The 16873-nt window shown below is 45.7% G+C and overlaps 1 protein-coding gene across 3 annotated transcripts in view; it reads right to left on the reverse strand.

Moving 5' to 3' along the window:
- Positions 1 to 13351, reverse strand: part of LOC119402474 (probable E3 ubiquitin-protein ligase HERC4) — a 203116-nt gene extending 189765 nt beyond the window's left edge. For 2 of the 3 annotated variants that reach the window (XM_037669639.2, XM_037669628.2), the window contains exons 1-4: positions 13156 to 13339; positions 12418 to 12491; positions 1836 to 1991; positions 1310 to 1495 (exon numbers count right to left, since the gene is read on the reverse strand). In XM_037669639.2, the coding sequence (XP_037525567.1) occupies positions 1310 to 1495; positions 1836 to 1983 (334 nt within the window). In that variant the 5' untranslated portion in view covers positions 1984 to 1991; positions 12418 to 12491; positions 13156 to 13339. Of the gene's footprint in view, positions 1 to 1309; positions 1496 to 1835; positions 1992 to 12417; positions 12492 to 13155 lie in introns of all 3 variants that reach the window. The other variant, XM_037669632.2, reaches the window with a different exon arrangement.
- Between the last annotated feature and the right edge of the window lie 3522 nt (positions 13352 to 16873).

The following is a 16873-nucleotide window of genomic DNA, read 5'->3' on the forward strand; positions in this document are numbered from 1 at the left end:
TTAAGCCTACTGCACGCTTTTATTAGGCGACAACTTGAACGCGCTGTGCCGGCGATCGCTGCCGCTTCGCTGTGCGCGGCCGTCTTCAACGCTGAAGTTGAATTAATGGCACAAATGCTCGGACAGGGACGAAGAACTTCAGCCATGTACCAACTAGCCCAACAGCAAACGCTACTAAGCCGTCATCAGGCGCGCACCGCTTTGTAGAAGCGAAAGCAGATCGCTGTTGCGTAGTTAGCGTTGCGGGCGCCGAGAAACCTTGCTGCATTGACGCTATCACACTAAACGCACGTGTACGATACAGCAAGCGTAGCGCGGGTGTAACCATACTGCACGCTTTTATTAGGCGACCACCCAACGTGCCTCCGTCCGCTGCCAGGACCGCTAGAGCATCGCGGAGGGCGCATCGCTTGCATGAAGCCCGTCATCGCTGCGTTAATCGAACAAGCTACTCGCCGCATCTGTGCACGATCTGGAGCGAAGTAGGTACGAACAAGATTCCCACGATAAATGCGAGCGTGCGGCACAGCAAGCGGCCCGGTAGTGACGGCGTGAGCCGAGTAGGCGACGCGCTGCACGCAACTAGCCGGGAGGCGATCGGCTGATTCGACTCCACGCGGCCGTACCACGTTTCACTAGAACTGTGTCAGTTTTCGTTCAGTAGCAGATCGCGGTTAGACGCACGCACATATACCGCAGAAAGCAGACACTGTCCGTTCTGTCGCTATGTCGGTCACTGCGTTGACCGCATATCCCGGACCCTGCAATAGTTTCGAAATGCTCTTCGGCGTCGCCACTACGCGCTATCGGGCGGCCGTGCGAGTGTGCCAGGATCTTTTCTCCACTTTGGCAAAAAGAAAGAAAAGGCTTTGCGGTGGGTACTTTTAGCCAATATTTGCTGTGGCACTCCATTTATTTGCTGGCGGCGACGCTAGGAGATGCAAATTTGCACTTGGTGTTTAATGTGTACTACCGTTTAGTGCGTAGTTATGCCGCGTTCCCGGCAGGTACGTATTAACGAGGTTTCACTGTATAAGTGAGAGTTTCTTTATCGCAAATAATGCAATGGGGGTTTCTGAAGGCGCTCTCGAACAACAAAAAAATTGTCTGTAGTGCGCAAGGTGACTGTCAGCAATTTGCAACTGATTTCACTCGCCTGCCTCTAATATTGTATTTTTAACCCTTGGCTAAAGATAGGTGGAACACCGGTGTATCTCTCTCTCTCTCTGTCTGTCTGTGTGCGTGTGTGTGTGTGTAATTTCGGCTGTACTTAGACTTTCTATTTCACAAAACACAAGTGTTTGCTTACCCAGCTTGCGCATCGAGCGATCCTGTCCTAGTTGGCCAAAGTCATTAGCACCACAGCTGTAGACAGACCCGTTGGCCAGCAAAACAAGGGTGTGCTTATGGCCACAAGCAACTTCTCGCACCGCCCGGGTGCCAAAACGCCTCACTCGCTCCGGCCGACTCACTGGTGTCTCAGTGTCAACCCCATCTGCAGGCCCAATAATCATTCAGACGGACACAGTAAAATGCTACCACCTTTTTGCAAAATCTAAACCGCAATTTTTTTTCAACTTAGTTTCTTAAAAGCTGACACTACATGGTTGTCTAGTACCAGCTAATAAAAATAACTGAACAATATAAACCCTCCCCTATTCAGTTTCTTCTCTCCACGCTGCTGTCTGTTCTCCACAGTAAACTTTTTCTGGTTAGCAAACTTGGCAAAAACAATTTGCACAAGTCACTGTGGCAACCAAAAAGCATAAAGTACTTTCATTTGCAAGTGGAATGCTATCTAACCTTGGCTCTCTTCATCATCAGCTTTTAATTACCTTTGCCTTGCGTGAGGCCCAGCTCTCCATTGGGCCCTAGACCCCAGGAATACAGCAGCATCGGTGCTCCTGAGCCTGGAGTTAGTCCCAGCGATGGACTGGCTCCCCCACTGGCACCCGCCCCTGCTTCAGAGTGTAACCGCTTCATGCCTGGCACTGCAGACACATTAAAAAAAAAACAAGCAATAATACTTTATATAACAGCAACAAAGAAAACTGGACAAAGTGCAGAGAGGCAGAACGAAAGCTGCAACAAACTGAAGCTGTCCTTTATGCCTATCAATAAAAACCGGTAAAAAAAGAGAAAGAAAGAATAAATTATTTCAAGTATTGAAAGAAAACTTGAACGTGAGCGCAACAGGATTCGGAGCAATTTTTGCAGCAGCAAAATGTTGCTTTTCAGAAAAGCATTTCAGAGCAACCAGCCACGCCTTGATCCCTCACCAGTGACGCCTTGATCAGAAGATAAAGATTGGTCACCCAACCGTAGAAGCGGCAGTGCCGTGTGCTGCCACAATTTTCCCAAGGCATATCAGTATGCCTGAGTGCCTGGGTGATTCTGATAAGACTATCTATATCCCCCCACATCGCAAACCTGCACAACGTTTTAAGCAACCCTTGGTAGCTACCATGCATTATGTGCACATGTCCTTCCGTACCCAAAGTCCATCACGCTTCAAACAGTTTACCTTGCCTGTTCTCTTCCCTGAAAAGCCTCCCAGTTTGCACTCCCAGGAGGCCTTCATCAATGACATTTTTGCAAATTTTGTCTATACTCCGTACTTTTTTTTTGCAAAATAGTAGTAATATATTATGAAAGTGTCATTCACATTCTGCAATTTCAACTATCATGCAGACCTCAGTAACTTCAGAAAGGTGGATTGTTGGGCAAGCTGCTAATTCATCATGATGTGCTAACGGTAACTGATGAAAAGGACACAGCACTAACAAAAGAAAGAAGTACACACAAACACAGCATAGTAGAAACTTCATCGGGCAGTGTGCTTTTGAAACCAATATAATAGGCACAAAAGCATTGCAAAGCAAAAACTACCATGAAGCATTGCTTATGAATTCAAACACGCAGCTTTTAATATTTCACAAAATTGGGAAGCCACAGTGGCCTGCTCAGGGAAATTTAGTGGTACTGATAAATCACTCTCTTATCGAGTAGAGCCTCAGTGCAACTGGTCACTCAAATGACTTAGAAGATATTTTGCAATTTCAAGTTTTTGGCATCTACTGAGGATTATGCTGCACTTCTTTTGGCTTAGGGTTTTCTGGAAGAACATGTTCAAGCAGCTGTAGGGCAAATCCAAGCATTAAGAAAGTTCAACAAAATAGGAGTTTCTGTGAATTCTCACATTAAACAGAGATTCAAGCGGTGCTCTTAGAAATGTATGACACTGTTGACTACCACATTGTGCTGCATTCACAATGGACAAATGATAATAAAAAAAAAGTGGTAAGGGATGCAGTCACAACTGGCACAGCCATGGGACGGAAGGGTTTTGGGGGCAGGGGGTGGTGGTGTTCAAACCACACTTGAAATAATATCCCAGCTATGCCCCTGGTGGTGTTCAAGCATAATTGAAATATATATATTAAAATTCAGTTTTATTTATTTTCTACCGACTATAGTCCAGCCTTCACTGAGAATTGATATTAGGGCAATCAGTTCATAGTTGACACATGTTCATCAAGAAAGCCATTTCCATAGGCCCAGTATGGAAAGAGGGAACCCCCACCCCTACTTCCCAGCATGCTAGCTAGCCCCTCAACAAAACTAAAGGAAAGAGGACGAAGACAAGTGGACAAGATGTGCATGCTAACCCTGTCCAATGTCTTCATTCTCCTCCCACTCAGTCTCACTGTTTCCTTGGCTGCCATTATTCTTGCGTTTAGCGCCCTGCATGACACTGCCTTGACGACGTCCTTTCAGAACTGAGTAGTCACTATCTGTAATCACATTGATAGCAACCACAGTTTTTTCTTCATGGCAGCTGTGGAAAAGAATCAGTTTTGACTCGGCACTTGTTGGCCATGTGCATTCCCAAATGTGCGATCACTACTGATGGTCAGGTCAATGGCAACCCCGTGGTTTCGACCACAGTGGTTGCAGCAAGTAGTAGTCTTCCTTTGACTCAGTGCAATGTGACAAACAGAGCAAAAGCTGTCGCAGATTGAGAGAGATTCAACCATGTCCACTCCCATCAAACCCGCACAGTTGGCAGTAGTATCCCTGCCTTTATGAGCTTTCCAGTTGAGCAAATTTCCACATGCAAATATACTAAAGGAGTCACTTTTTACTAAATGGACAATGAAACTTCATATTTCACTCTGCCTACAAATGAGGAAATGTTCTTGATTTTGATTAATACTTAAATGTATTTCTTCAAATATTTATATTGAATTCAGAAATTTCAGTATTCAAACACTACTTATGTTACAGCATTGTTAAGCATATCTTTCAATTTTCACATGCCACAAATAGTTGATGGCCATAAAAGAGCTCACCATCCCCCCCCCTTCCCCCCCCCCCCCCCCCCATTCACATTCGCTTCTTGATCTCTTCTTCAGTAGTGAAAGCATCGACACCATCCTTGGCATATCTAATTAGCTGCGTGTGCTGCTGTGGCAAGTGCTCCTCAGGAACAATCTGTACTACTTGTCATTTATGAAACTTTTTAAATACTGAATACATGTCAAAAATATTCTCGCATTTCTTTTTCATTATTTTTTAAACAGTACTGATAATGTGCCGACACTTCAGGCCTGGCTTAAAGAGCACCCCTTTATCAAGATTATGCACATGAAAAAAAAAAAAAAAAAGTGCATTGCACAGATCACTAATCAAAACAAGGTGCTGCACAAAAAAGACACGGACAAGAAGAGAATGAGGACGGGCGCCCGTCCTCGTTCTCTTCTTGTCCGTGTCTTTTTCGCGCAGCACCTTGTTTTAATTTTGTACGACCGAATCGCCCAGCAACATTCATTATTGAAGCATAGATCACTAACTGACAATCACGTGTAAAGTAACAAACCACTGCAAAGCACAAAAACAAGTGAAACAAACAAACACAGGCCTGCCCTTTCTCTCGAGGGAGCAGTGCTTCCTGCTGGAGCATCGAAATCCCACTCATTAAAGAGGCCCTGCAACACTTTTTAGTTTGCCTCTTGTCGAAGTGGAGTGTGTGCAGTACTGCATATTGAGATGAATGCAGAAAGGGTTATAAAAAATTGGTGTATGTGAACTGAAGTCATTAGTCTTTAAAGCTTAAAACTCGAGCAGAGGGGGAGAAAACATTCCCTTTCACATTTCACTCTGCCAGTAGCATCACTGGTTGCTTCCAATTACTGCACGCCTTTTATAAAGATATACTTGAAGTCTCACCTCATGGTGGCCTTTAATGCTGACCAGAAGGTTGTGGAATCGAATTCCGGCCGTGGCAGTCGCATTTCAATGTAGGCAAAATTCAGCCGCTGGTGATTTTTGTCAAGTGATGATACTCGGCCAATTTCACTGGCGAAAGCAAAACGCCCAAGTGCACAACTGCCATACCCTTCCGACACGCTCAGAATGTTTCTGGCAATTGCAGTTTTGTTATTGTTCTGAATTCGTTAACCCATGTGCACCATGCGTGTTATCATGGAAAGTACACCCTGCACACCTACAAGGCAAAGTAGATCGATGGTTGATAACAACGCATGCTCATTCTGGGCGTCTTGGAAGAGCATGGCAGTTGTTTTCTTCAGCAGCTTTGGTTTAGGCGGTGAAATTATTCGGATTTCATCACACTGCAAAAATTACCGCCGGCTGCTTTCTGGGCAATCTCAAAGAGCCTCTAGGCGCTTTACCGAAAGGAATTCAATTCTCCTAATTGACACAACAACCTGCATCCTGTAATTTAAAAAGTTCATAATTTTAATGTCCGAATTTACAACCATAATTAATGTATCTCGTCATCTCAACATTATGAAGGTAGCGAGCAACTGTCGCATTGCCCTTATTTTGAGGATTTTCGGACGCATTTCTTGCAGCACTCAGTAGAGCCCTGCATTTATGCAGACTTTGCAGGGAACGGTGAATTCCCAGCATTCAATGGCTGCATGTGAGACATTCAACTGAAGCAATAATGATATGGTACAGGATGATAAATATTTTGCATTAGCATTATTTTCTTGAATGTCTTGCAGTTTTTATAAACTGGACGAAAAGGGATGAGTTTCCTTGCTTTTTGTGCACAACACTGCTTAACGCAACCATGCTGCCTGCCTACTGACAAGTATTTCTTTGATTAAGTGAGACAGTGAATGTTTATGACAAATGAGAGAATAAGTCATTATATGTGCTATCATTTTAAAGAGTAAATAGCATCTTTCATAAGTCCAATAGCTGACTATTCGCAAAAATTTGGCGATGCTTGCACTAAGCCATGCAAGGCTTGAAACAGCGAAACTGGACGATTCTGAAGACTAATCCAGTTGCTTCTAGGTTGTTTCTAGGCCTTAGCTAGGCGATGCAGGTTGTTCCTAGGTTGCTTCTAGGTCAAAAGTATCGAAAGGTGGCCTAGTCGGTAATTCATACTTCAGCTTACTGGCAGCGCGGGAACACACAACAGACGAAGGATGAACCACAGAACACGAGCGCTTACTAACAAGTTGTTAGTGAGTGCTCGTGCTCTGTGGTTCTTCCTTCGTCTGTTGTGTGTTCCCGCGCTCCTAGTAAGCTGAAGAAGTGTGCTTCTAGGTCATTGCTAGGCTTTAGCTAGGTGATGCTAGGTAGTTTCTACGTCGATTATCAGTGCAGAGAGGTTCAAGTTAAACCACAGACAGTCGCAGACACAACATGGATGTGCAAACTCCAGAGACAGAACCCCATGCAGAAACCAAGCGTTCACATCTCTCATGGATCTACGGGCACGTCGTCGATGGCTTAGGCCTTCCATCGCTTCGGGGTATTCTCGCAGCTGCCGCACTGCAGCCATTTGTTGGGCCAACTGTTGCCTTCTTCATTTTTAGTGGACCAGTGGTGAGTAGTTGGATTTACCCAATTTCTGTGGCACATACCCATTTATAATGAGTCGCGAGATTTAACCCATTTCTGTCGCACATACCTGTTTATGTTGATGATAGTGTTTTGGTTCACCGGACAAGGAACGATTTGTTAAACAGTTTCGCTGTTAACCCTTTGAGGGTTTCCGCTGTACATGTACAGCATTACCTAACAGGCACCAGAGGGTTTTCTTCGTACATGTACAGCATAGCCTATATGTTTAAAACGTACACCTTTTTTGATCATTTCTCTTGCTTGGCATGTGCTGCCACACTTCAGGGAATACGTGGAACTTTTTTCATGCACGGATGTCTCTCAGTTTTTTTTTTTTGCTTCCCAAAGCGGCGCGCCCGCTATCACTTGCCCATCTGAGTGTGTTCGTGATGCGGATGGTTGAAAACGCGCGCCTTTTTCGATAATTTCTCTTGCTTGGCATGTGCTGCCACGCGTGGAATTTTTTTCATGCGCTAACGTCTCTAATGTCTCTCCGGATCCCCCCCCCGCCCCGAAGCAGCGCGGCAGCTTTCAGCCGCACCGCGAAACCAGCGGTGCGGCTGGTTTCGGTCTCGTCCTTTGGGTGGTTATCGCTTCTCGCACCCGCAAAGCTGATGGTTGTCTGGTTTCCAATCTCTAAAAGGGTGACAGCTTGCGACTCTCTCATTTATTGCTCCCCGGGGTGCGATTCCGTGCGGCGCTAAATTACACAAACGGCACCACCGTGGTTGGGTTTCCTGTTTTAGGGAGCACGAACATTTTTTTACCAGAAAAGCACTCTGGTGCACTTATTTTTGTATGTTTGTGAGCTATATTTAATGCAATGCATAATTTTTATTTATAAAAAGTCGTAAAAGTGTTTTTTTTAGGATTTTGCTTAATGCTAATATGAATATACACCGTGTGTATATAACAAAGATGTTTTTTTTCTAACTTTATGGTCACGCAAAAAAATGGTAGACAATTTTTTTTCTTAAATACAATCGTCTGAAGAATTTATTTCAGCATTTAAAAAATTACACATTTCGCAAAAAAATTCGACCCTCAAAGGGTTCACAACTAACTAGGAAGCATGCAAAACAAAGCCATAGCAATCAAAGCGTACAGTGTAGGCGACCTTGCGAGCCAACAGCAAGCAAAAGCATCATACGTTCCATAAGTAATGCTTGTTTTGCAAACTTTTGGGCAAAACATGCAAACAGGTACATCTGAATAACTAGAATACAATAATTCTGATTACTGCAGTGGCCTGTAGATTGAGAATGAAATATTTGCCGGCCTGCAGAGGAGCATGTAGCATGCCAAGGCAGAAAATACGTGGCCTCCAAGATTGGACGGCACGTGTAGCATGCAATGTGCCACCAGCCTGGCCGTTTTTGGCCCTGACACAGTATGCCAGAGCACCTCTGTAAGTGGTGCATGGTCTCTATAGAGCATACTAAAGAGTACAGCACCAAGAATTGAGAAGTTACAAAAATTCTACAGCCAAAATCTGTATTAAAACTTTCAAAACTTTATGAAATTACCATTTTAGGGTTGGTAGTTAGTTCTACGCAGGGGCGGATCCAGCCACTCATTTTAGGAGGGGCAGTCCCTTGAAGTAAAACCGGAGGGGGTGGTGGTGGTCCTGACTCTTTTGTTTTTAGTAATTATTATCACAAGAACCCCATCGCAGCATAAATACTGCTAATTTGTGATCACGGTGGTCCCACTCATTTGTTCTAATTGGTTTTCTAATCACAATAAACTGGAAGAATTAAAACAAATTATGGGTTACCACATTTCGGATATCGGCTCCGTGCAGACGTAACTCCGCCGCCGATGAATGCGCCTCTCGCGGCAACAAGCGCAGTCTTGACGGGATACTCTCACCCGCTCGCCCTGCACGGTCCCGTGGTGACGGCGCGCGGTATTCTTGCGGGCTGTTCGTTTGTGTCGGTTGTCTGTTCATAGGAATGTCGAACTCTAGGAATAATTGCTGCATTGTTGGGTGCAGTAATTAACACCTACAGCAATTCTCCAGGTACGCAATTTTACCGGTTTCCAGGCAAAATTGAACAACCTTCACACCTGGGAGGCGTTCGATTTGCAATCCGTACCGAAGTGCAGGGCTACTGAATGGCGCATGTGTGACCATACGCTTTGCAAGCTCACATAGCTTCTCTTCGGGGCATGTAATTACGCTGTGAGATAAAAGAAAAATGTACCAGCCTCAGTAAGTGCACTGAATGTACATCTCAGAGCAAAGACTCATTGCCAAGAGGAAGTGTGGAAAGGTAATACTTCCCACCTTTGTCGCAGTAATTCTGCAGAAACGTCCATTACCCCAAGTATTTCTGTATATTAGCCTGCGCGTACTGACAACTCGGCCACTCCCAGATGAGGCACTGCGACATACTGCTCGTATATACTCAGCTGCTTGCCTAAAAGCTTATGTAAAATTGAGCAAATAATCTGTTTCAGTATCTGCATCTCCTAAAATTAAACTTTACATGCGAGAAAAGAAATTTCAGTCAACACAGTCCACAAACCTTTCAATAAAATTTGTCCTCTTTAGAACAGTCCTGCTTTCTGAATGAGCACTGTAATTGTGATAATGGCACTCGCTGTCTCTTTCCCAATCAAACAAGCTCAGCGCTATCTGAGTAGAGGCAGAAGCTTGGGCTGCCGCATCGTTGGCCTCTGCCCGGAGCACGTCAGTTAAAAGGCACTCAATGCTGCCGAAAAGCATCGACGTGTTCGACGTCGATGCTTTTTGGCCGAACTGTGAAGGCAGAAGTTGGCCTCCGGATTATTTGTAATGAAGGTTTTGAGAGCGAAAACAAGTGGGCTAGTTGTAGTAAATTCCCGGACCAATCAGAGCTAAATAAGTGAGGTGACAGAGAAAAAAAAAACTCGCTTACTTTTTTTTCATTTTTTGTGACTGCCACATTTGAGTGCTTTGGGTAGACCTTTTCAGTTGAAGGAATGCCCCATGACCGCGGTTTGCTCGTTTTCGATGCGCAAGTCATTTCATTCAGGTACAATGGAACTGCCGCAGCGTGTTTACACTTTCCTGCGGCTCCGGCACGGCAGTCGCAGTTGGCCGCACGGATGCCCCTGCTTTCATCGATCTGAATTAACATTATATGTACTTTAACTAAAAAAAAGCAGGATTCGAAACTTAAGTCGGATCTTCCCGGCGCGTTTATTCGCCTCTGTGGTGTACAATTCCCAGTGATTGACGATCCGCCAAGCAACACCTCTTCCACGACGCAGCGAACATGCACCGCTTCAAGAAGCTCTCTGCCCTTCTTTAGATTAGCTCCTCGGAAGAAAGCATCTGCAGTACGTAGCTCTCTAAACCCAAATGTCATAATAATATGCCCAATTTGCAGTGCCATGGCTAGCAAAACACGCGCCGTGACGACAAGTTCAGCTGCACTGTTTGAAATCGGCGCAGTGAACAGTGCAATCGCTGGTGTCATCTGTTTCAAGCTGCCGCCGAGTTTGCGGTCGCGTTAGTCCGAGGATGACAAGCTGTGATCGTTTAGTGAGCGAAGCGACGCTCGCAGTTTCGCTCAAGGCGCTCGTCGCCTCCGTTGTCGTCTTCCCCCAGCTCTTGCATGCATTTTATGTTGCCGCGTTCGCCTGAGGGTGCACGAGCTCAGGCGGAAAGAATCATACGCTCTAACATTAAGGGTCTGTGGCAGCCGCTAAAAATTTAACGTATTTCGAAAGCCAACGGAAACGAAAACGCGTCGAGCGAAGCAGCAAAACATGGCGCAGTGGCTTGCCACCGCTTGCGTCGTCTGCTTCCATGTCCCGTCAAGTTTGCTGCCGTGGCCGCTGTGGCGCTGGACGACTGTGGCGGCTCCTAACGTATGCACGGTGCCTATAGGCACATTTTGCTGCGCTAAGCCTTTGTTAGGAATGGGGTTGCATGGCCGGTGCGAACACAAGTTGGTGTCGTGCCGGGGCAGTCATCAGGACAAGCTGATGTCAGAAAGAAAACTTTACACAAGTATTTACATTATTCAAATCTAAGTACGGTATTCAGATCTCAGTACGGATGTCGGTACAGTATCTCCGTACTTACTCTATGGTATTGTCACTGCTAAAACGTCCTAGAGACTTCGGCAGTCTAATCCCAGCAGATGCATCTTTTCAAGAACCTCTGACCTATGAGTTGTCAGAGGGGCAACTACGTGCCAAGCAACAAGCTACACTGGGAGCGCCAGAAACAACGGCGACGTGAAGAACATTGTTTCATGAACATAGAGTTCCGGTCTCATCAATGGCAACAATCCTACAGGCTCCTGCAGGCTTTGTTTCATTGCCACAACCTTCTCTGGCTAAGAGATGTGGGCGATGTGTGCAATCCAGCGTCTTGCCCTTATGCAGCGAAGAGGCTATGTTAAGCTGCCACCCCCTTTCGCTGGGGAAGCAATGGGGGTGGGGAGATGAGATTCTTGAATGGAGAAGAAGAGAAAAGCATGGGAAAGTAACTGTTTCTCTTCGAGAAGGGCACCTCGACTATCGTTTGCAGGGGTGACAGAGGGGGATTAAAGTAGCAAAGAGAGGCTCAGCATCATTGGGAAAGGGGGAGTGAAAGAAGTTAGAGGAAAGGAAAGGGCACCTTTTCGAGAACAGGCATTGGGGGGGGGGGGGGGGGGAATCACCCCCCCCCTACCACCCCCCTTTGGACCCGGCACAGGTACCACGGCTGTTCAAAACTGCATACAATCCCATTTCCAGAAGGCATTGCCCAATAAGCAAAGCTAGGCTTGCACCGTGCTAATCACAAAAGCACTGCACAATTATTCACACAAAGATAGTGCTGATGTTTAGAAACGATCACTGTAATGATTCTGAACCTTTCAAATTGATTAGCATTACCCTGGCATGTTACCATTCCACTCCACCAGTATTAGTGTGCTTTATGCCACTGTTATAATCATAGTTAAGTTACTGTACTGTAGAAGTGTTGGCAATTTTTTTAATTGCAAATATTCAAGGTCCACACAGAAAGGCGCTGTACTCCAAATCAATACACAAGCTCAGGATACCATACCACAAGGTAAGGATACCACGGTGCTTCAAATTTGCAGAAGCCAGTCAGGCTCCTTTAGTAGTCTGTTAATAGTTATATTTTGAAATTACTGATACTGTAATGAGACGAATAAGAAATATTTATATCTTCATTCCAGTAAAAAGAAAAAAAAAACACCATAGAAGGCACACTGAGACAAACCAACCTACTTGACGATAACCTACACCGGAGAGGTCTCCGTACATTGAGAAAGCAATAGAAGACAATGTATTGCGCAAACTTACTCTATACACACTTCCACTTGCCTTATACATCAGCACCTGGAAACAGTCCTGCTGTGTAACTGTTCATCGAGTGTTAAGACAATTAAGATATTGAAGCGATTACTAGCGCTGAATAAATTTCATTCATTGGTCTTGCATACGTTCCAGGTTTAACAATAATATACAAACATGAAACATTTTTAAGTATGCTTTCATTCTGCTCGCAATGAAACTCGCCTTCTATGTCAGAACTTCTAGCTGTTTCCACTGGATGACAGCGCAAAATAAAGAGTCAAACTGCAGGTGCAGGTCTGAAAAAGCGAGAACAGCAGCGCCCAGTCTTGTTCTAGATGTTTCTACTAAGAGCCAGCTGCGCTTGTTGCGACTGAAACAAACTTAAGGACTCACAAACATGTGTCAGCCTGAATGCTGTCACTACGGGAAACAGTGCATACTACAGCAATTATTTTGTTGTTTTTAATTGTCCTAACAAACTTGAAACAACGCTGACAACTATTCGTAACGGATTAAATTCATCCCGCGGTCATTCCAGCAGAAGTCGCTTTTGAAATTTCCTTGATGAATTGATGTGTGTTATACAAGAAAACGCGTCATTACACAAACTCCGAAAATTCGCATCAGCATGAGGAGACTTCATAAACCTGCGGAATGCATTTTAAGTGCGGCTATCATAATATATTCAAACACATGGCGGAAGTGTTACCAGCTTTACTAATGTGCAGCTCAATCACCAGCATGAGAACTTCACAGGCCACACAGGACACCAATGCGAGCAGTAATGCGACAATCATGCGACAATGAAAACAAAAGAGGCGTCAAGCATAGCAGACAGGTAATACAAGCCAGCTCACATCACATGCAATGCAATGCAATAATGAAGCCCAAGAGCACACAATTACAACTTCAACAGTTGCCATCTCATAAACGCCATGAGTTAGGAACTGTTTCACACACCTTTGAAGGCATCCCAAATGCGCAGCGTCAATTTATCGATGCTTCTGAATTCGCGTAGTCCGCGGGGATCAAGTTTCACGGCCCAGCACGACACGATATGATACGGCACCTGCAACACTCCGCGCTTGCATGAATGAGAATGTGAGAATGCTGTTGGAGAGGGCAGCAGAGGAGAGCAAATCAGGTAACAACGTAACAAGCGCTTGCGCCAACGCCTCCTCTAGAGGAGGCGTTGGCTTGCGCAATGCTTCAGTATCCGAACTTGAGGCCAAGTCAATCCGGTAAGGAAGTCAAGAAAGGCGGCCATGAGAGACGATAGCCGCAGAGCTTTCCTTCTTCCATAGCAATGGCACACAACATAGAGGAAGTACGGTAGTACGGTCCAGAGAATAGACGAAGGAAAGCTTTTCCTTCCTCCATGGCTGACAGGTGCTTCGTGAACATATGTTCGTGAAGCTTCTGAGGCGAACCGCTACAGGAGGAGTTTCGGTTTCGCCGATGAAGGTGGTCGTATTTTATCCCTCTGCAGAAATCACCAGCTGCCAAGTGTGGTCGATCGGCATTTGCTGGCTGCTCATACCAAAGCGATTGTACGCGAGAATAAACACGCATACGTCGATGGCCTCAAGTGAGCAGAATATCAGTTCCGCAACGCTACTTGTCGCGAAGGTCCCAACAGCCCTTCAAGCAAGCTTCGCAGTGCAAAGTGCGCCGACGTAGTCCGCACATGTGGCCTTGCATGCTGGTCGATGTGCAGTGATACAATTTAACAGCCTAAATTACTGCCCTGACATTTCCCCTTTTCGACCCTAAGACGTTTTCACGAGTTCAACGACGATCGACTTAACCCTACAAGCTCTGATCGCTGTCATCGTCGGCCTTCGTGAGAGTAGCTGGTTGAAAGTACATCAAGGAATGGGAAGGGGAATTGAGGGTGAGGAGAGAAAGGTGGAGGGGAGAGGGTATAGCATAGCATAGCCATGAATAGTATAGTATAGCAAGGAGTGGGAAAGGGAAGTCAGAGTGAGGAGCAACGATGTGAGGATGATGAGGAGGAAGGGTATATGTTAGGCAAGACCACCAGCTCCTTAGGCGCTGCGCCGTGCTCACGACCGGGCTGCAGAAATTAGGTGCCTTTTCCTCTTCAAACCACACCACCACCAGCACCACGTGCTGTTTTCTGTCTTTGCATAGTGCGTACCTGCCCCATTATTATTTTTTTTCGGGGAGCTAGCTCATAAACATGTAGGAGATCCAACTGCTAGCTGATCATATCTCACTGCAATTTCCTAGTAAAACGAGCAATAATGAATACGATTTCGATTACATCCGCGTGGAACATTTTTCCTAAAGTCGTTTCTGGTCAGCTTGTGCAGTTTACAACACAACAGGCACACACTGTTTCAAAATATTAAAAGCTGGCCCCTGGAGCAAATCAAGCGGCTGCTGGCACTTGCTTCACGGCCGCCTCTATTTTACAGAGGAGGTCGTTGCTTGCTTTTGGGAAGAGGCTGGTGACTTGCGGCGGCTTCACACCCGTGCGCTGGATGGATGGATAAGGCTGGCGAAGGGCTAAGTTTCACTCCTGTCTTGCTCTTAGCCATTACCAGATAACCTTCTTTGTTATTTCTACCTGCTTAAAGGGTCATGAACCCCTTTTCCAAGTAATCATTGAATGACGCCTGTATCGAAGTTTATAGCCTCAAGAATCGATTGCCACAAAAACTTCTCGAATCCGTCAAGAATGAGCGGAGTTACACGGAAGCTACACAGAGAGGCTATGGCATGGGGGAAAGAAGCCAGCACACGTCTTGACCTTGAGCGCGCGTGACGAAACGCGATCGCTCTGGCCGTTGCGATTCCTGTGTGCTATATTCATTGTGCTCCGGGTAACAGCGCAACTTTTGACACGGACTGAGGAAGAAAAACACGTTATGGTGCTTTTCCTTCCTCTGTCCGTGTTGAAAATTGCGTTGTTACCCTAAGTACGATGAATCAAAACCAATTTTCCCACCTTGCTGTCTTGGCCCTCTACACGAGTTTGGCTCACTGCGTTTGTCCCTGTGCGACGCCAGTATATGTGGCAGCACCCCATGGCAAGAAGCGCATCTGATGTAAACGCTGCTCTTGATTTACGATGAATAAAAATAGCGCAAAAAAACATGGGACAAGACAAAGAAAGCTATAGGACAAGCGCATAACAACAACTGAACTTTTATTGGAAAAAACGAAAATATATAGGAAGCAAAAAACATGTTCACCATGAAGAGAACCAAAAACCTCAGATGTGCACATCGAGGTACCTTATATCTGCCTTGTTTAATGCAAGAGAAGGCTTTGCCACACAGTTATCTCCAGCTTTCACAATTAAGAAAGCTTCAACGAGCTCACGTGCTTTCTTGTCTCTATGACGTGCGAGCACCTTGGCATCAGACAGGAGAGGAGTACACCTACACTCACGGCAGTGCAGGAACAAATTTGACGAAGACTGACCTTTCAAAGATAGACTGTGATCTTGCAGGCGCACATTCAGACAGCGGCCTGTCTGTCCTATATAGCATTTACCGCACGTGATACACAACTCCCTTGCCAATGGGCTGTCCTGTCTTTGACCTTACATTCATGGAATTTCTGTGCAGTACCCTCCACCTTCCCTTCAACAGCGGCGCATAATCTACACAGCTTATTTGTAGCTAAAAATACATCAATATCATATCTCGCACCAACGTTCTTGAGACGGTGGGAAATATCCTGCAAGAAAGGTATGCTGGCAAGCAGCTTCTTCTCGCAAGCCCTTTCATTTTCAACCGAACCTTTCAGCTCAGATTTCTTAAGCTCCCGAGAATTATTTCACACAGGCGGCCCAATTAAACAATTAGCAACAGGATAGCGCGCCTCTCGGAGCCTATCTAACTGCTTTGCAAAACTTTCACCCAACAGGTGCGGGCATGTTTTCTTTAGAGCGGAAGTCAAACAAGAAACCGCAATGCCATTTTTTATTAACTTAGAATGGCTAGAGCAGAAGTCTAAAATTGGCTTCACTGATTGTGGGGAATACAGCCAACAAGTGTGAGTGCCACCAAAATGAATGGTCAAGTCTCAAAACTGAACAGCACCTTCCCTCGGTACTTCAAACGTGAAATTAAGGCCTGTCTCTTCCTCCTTAAAAAGCTTGAGAACACTCGCCCTAGTGGCAACACACCAACAGGAATCAACAAGAACAAAGTAATCGTCCACATACCAAAAAGTTCTTACAGTAACGCCATTCAGGTCAGGTTCAAGTTCCCAGTCTACCCTGCTCAAATAGGTATCACTTAAAACAGGGGCGACCCTAGAGCTGATGCATCCCCCTGACTTCAGCATGTACACCTCGCTCCGCCGCCCAATCACTGAAAACTTCAAATACACATCAAGCAACTGAAAAAAAGGCCCAACAGACATAGGCGTGTGCAGGGTTCCCCATCAAGGGGGGGCAAAGGTTCGTCGCAGCCCCCCCCCCCTATGAGATCAATGTACGAGGCAGATTTTGCGGGCCCCTCTTAGGTGATTAGGGGGGGGGTGGCCGGCCCCCCACCCCCTTCGCCTCCCTGTGCTCACGCCTATGCCAACAGAGATGCCACATTTGTCCTGGAACAATTGCTCATTGTTATCATTTACACTGCAATCACGCACATAGGACAGGAGCTTAGCTGTAGAGAATAAAATAAGTCCTTGACAT

The sequence above is a fragment of the Rhipicephalus sanguineus genome, chromosome 1 (genome assembly GCF_013339695.2).
Source record: "Rhipicephalus sanguineus isolate Rsan-2018 chromosome 1, BIME_Rsan_1.4, whole genome shotgun sequence".
NCBI classification, from domain to species: Eukaryota; Metazoa; Arthropoda; class Arachnida; order Ixodida; family Ixodidae; genus Rhipicephalus; species Rhipicephalus sanguineus.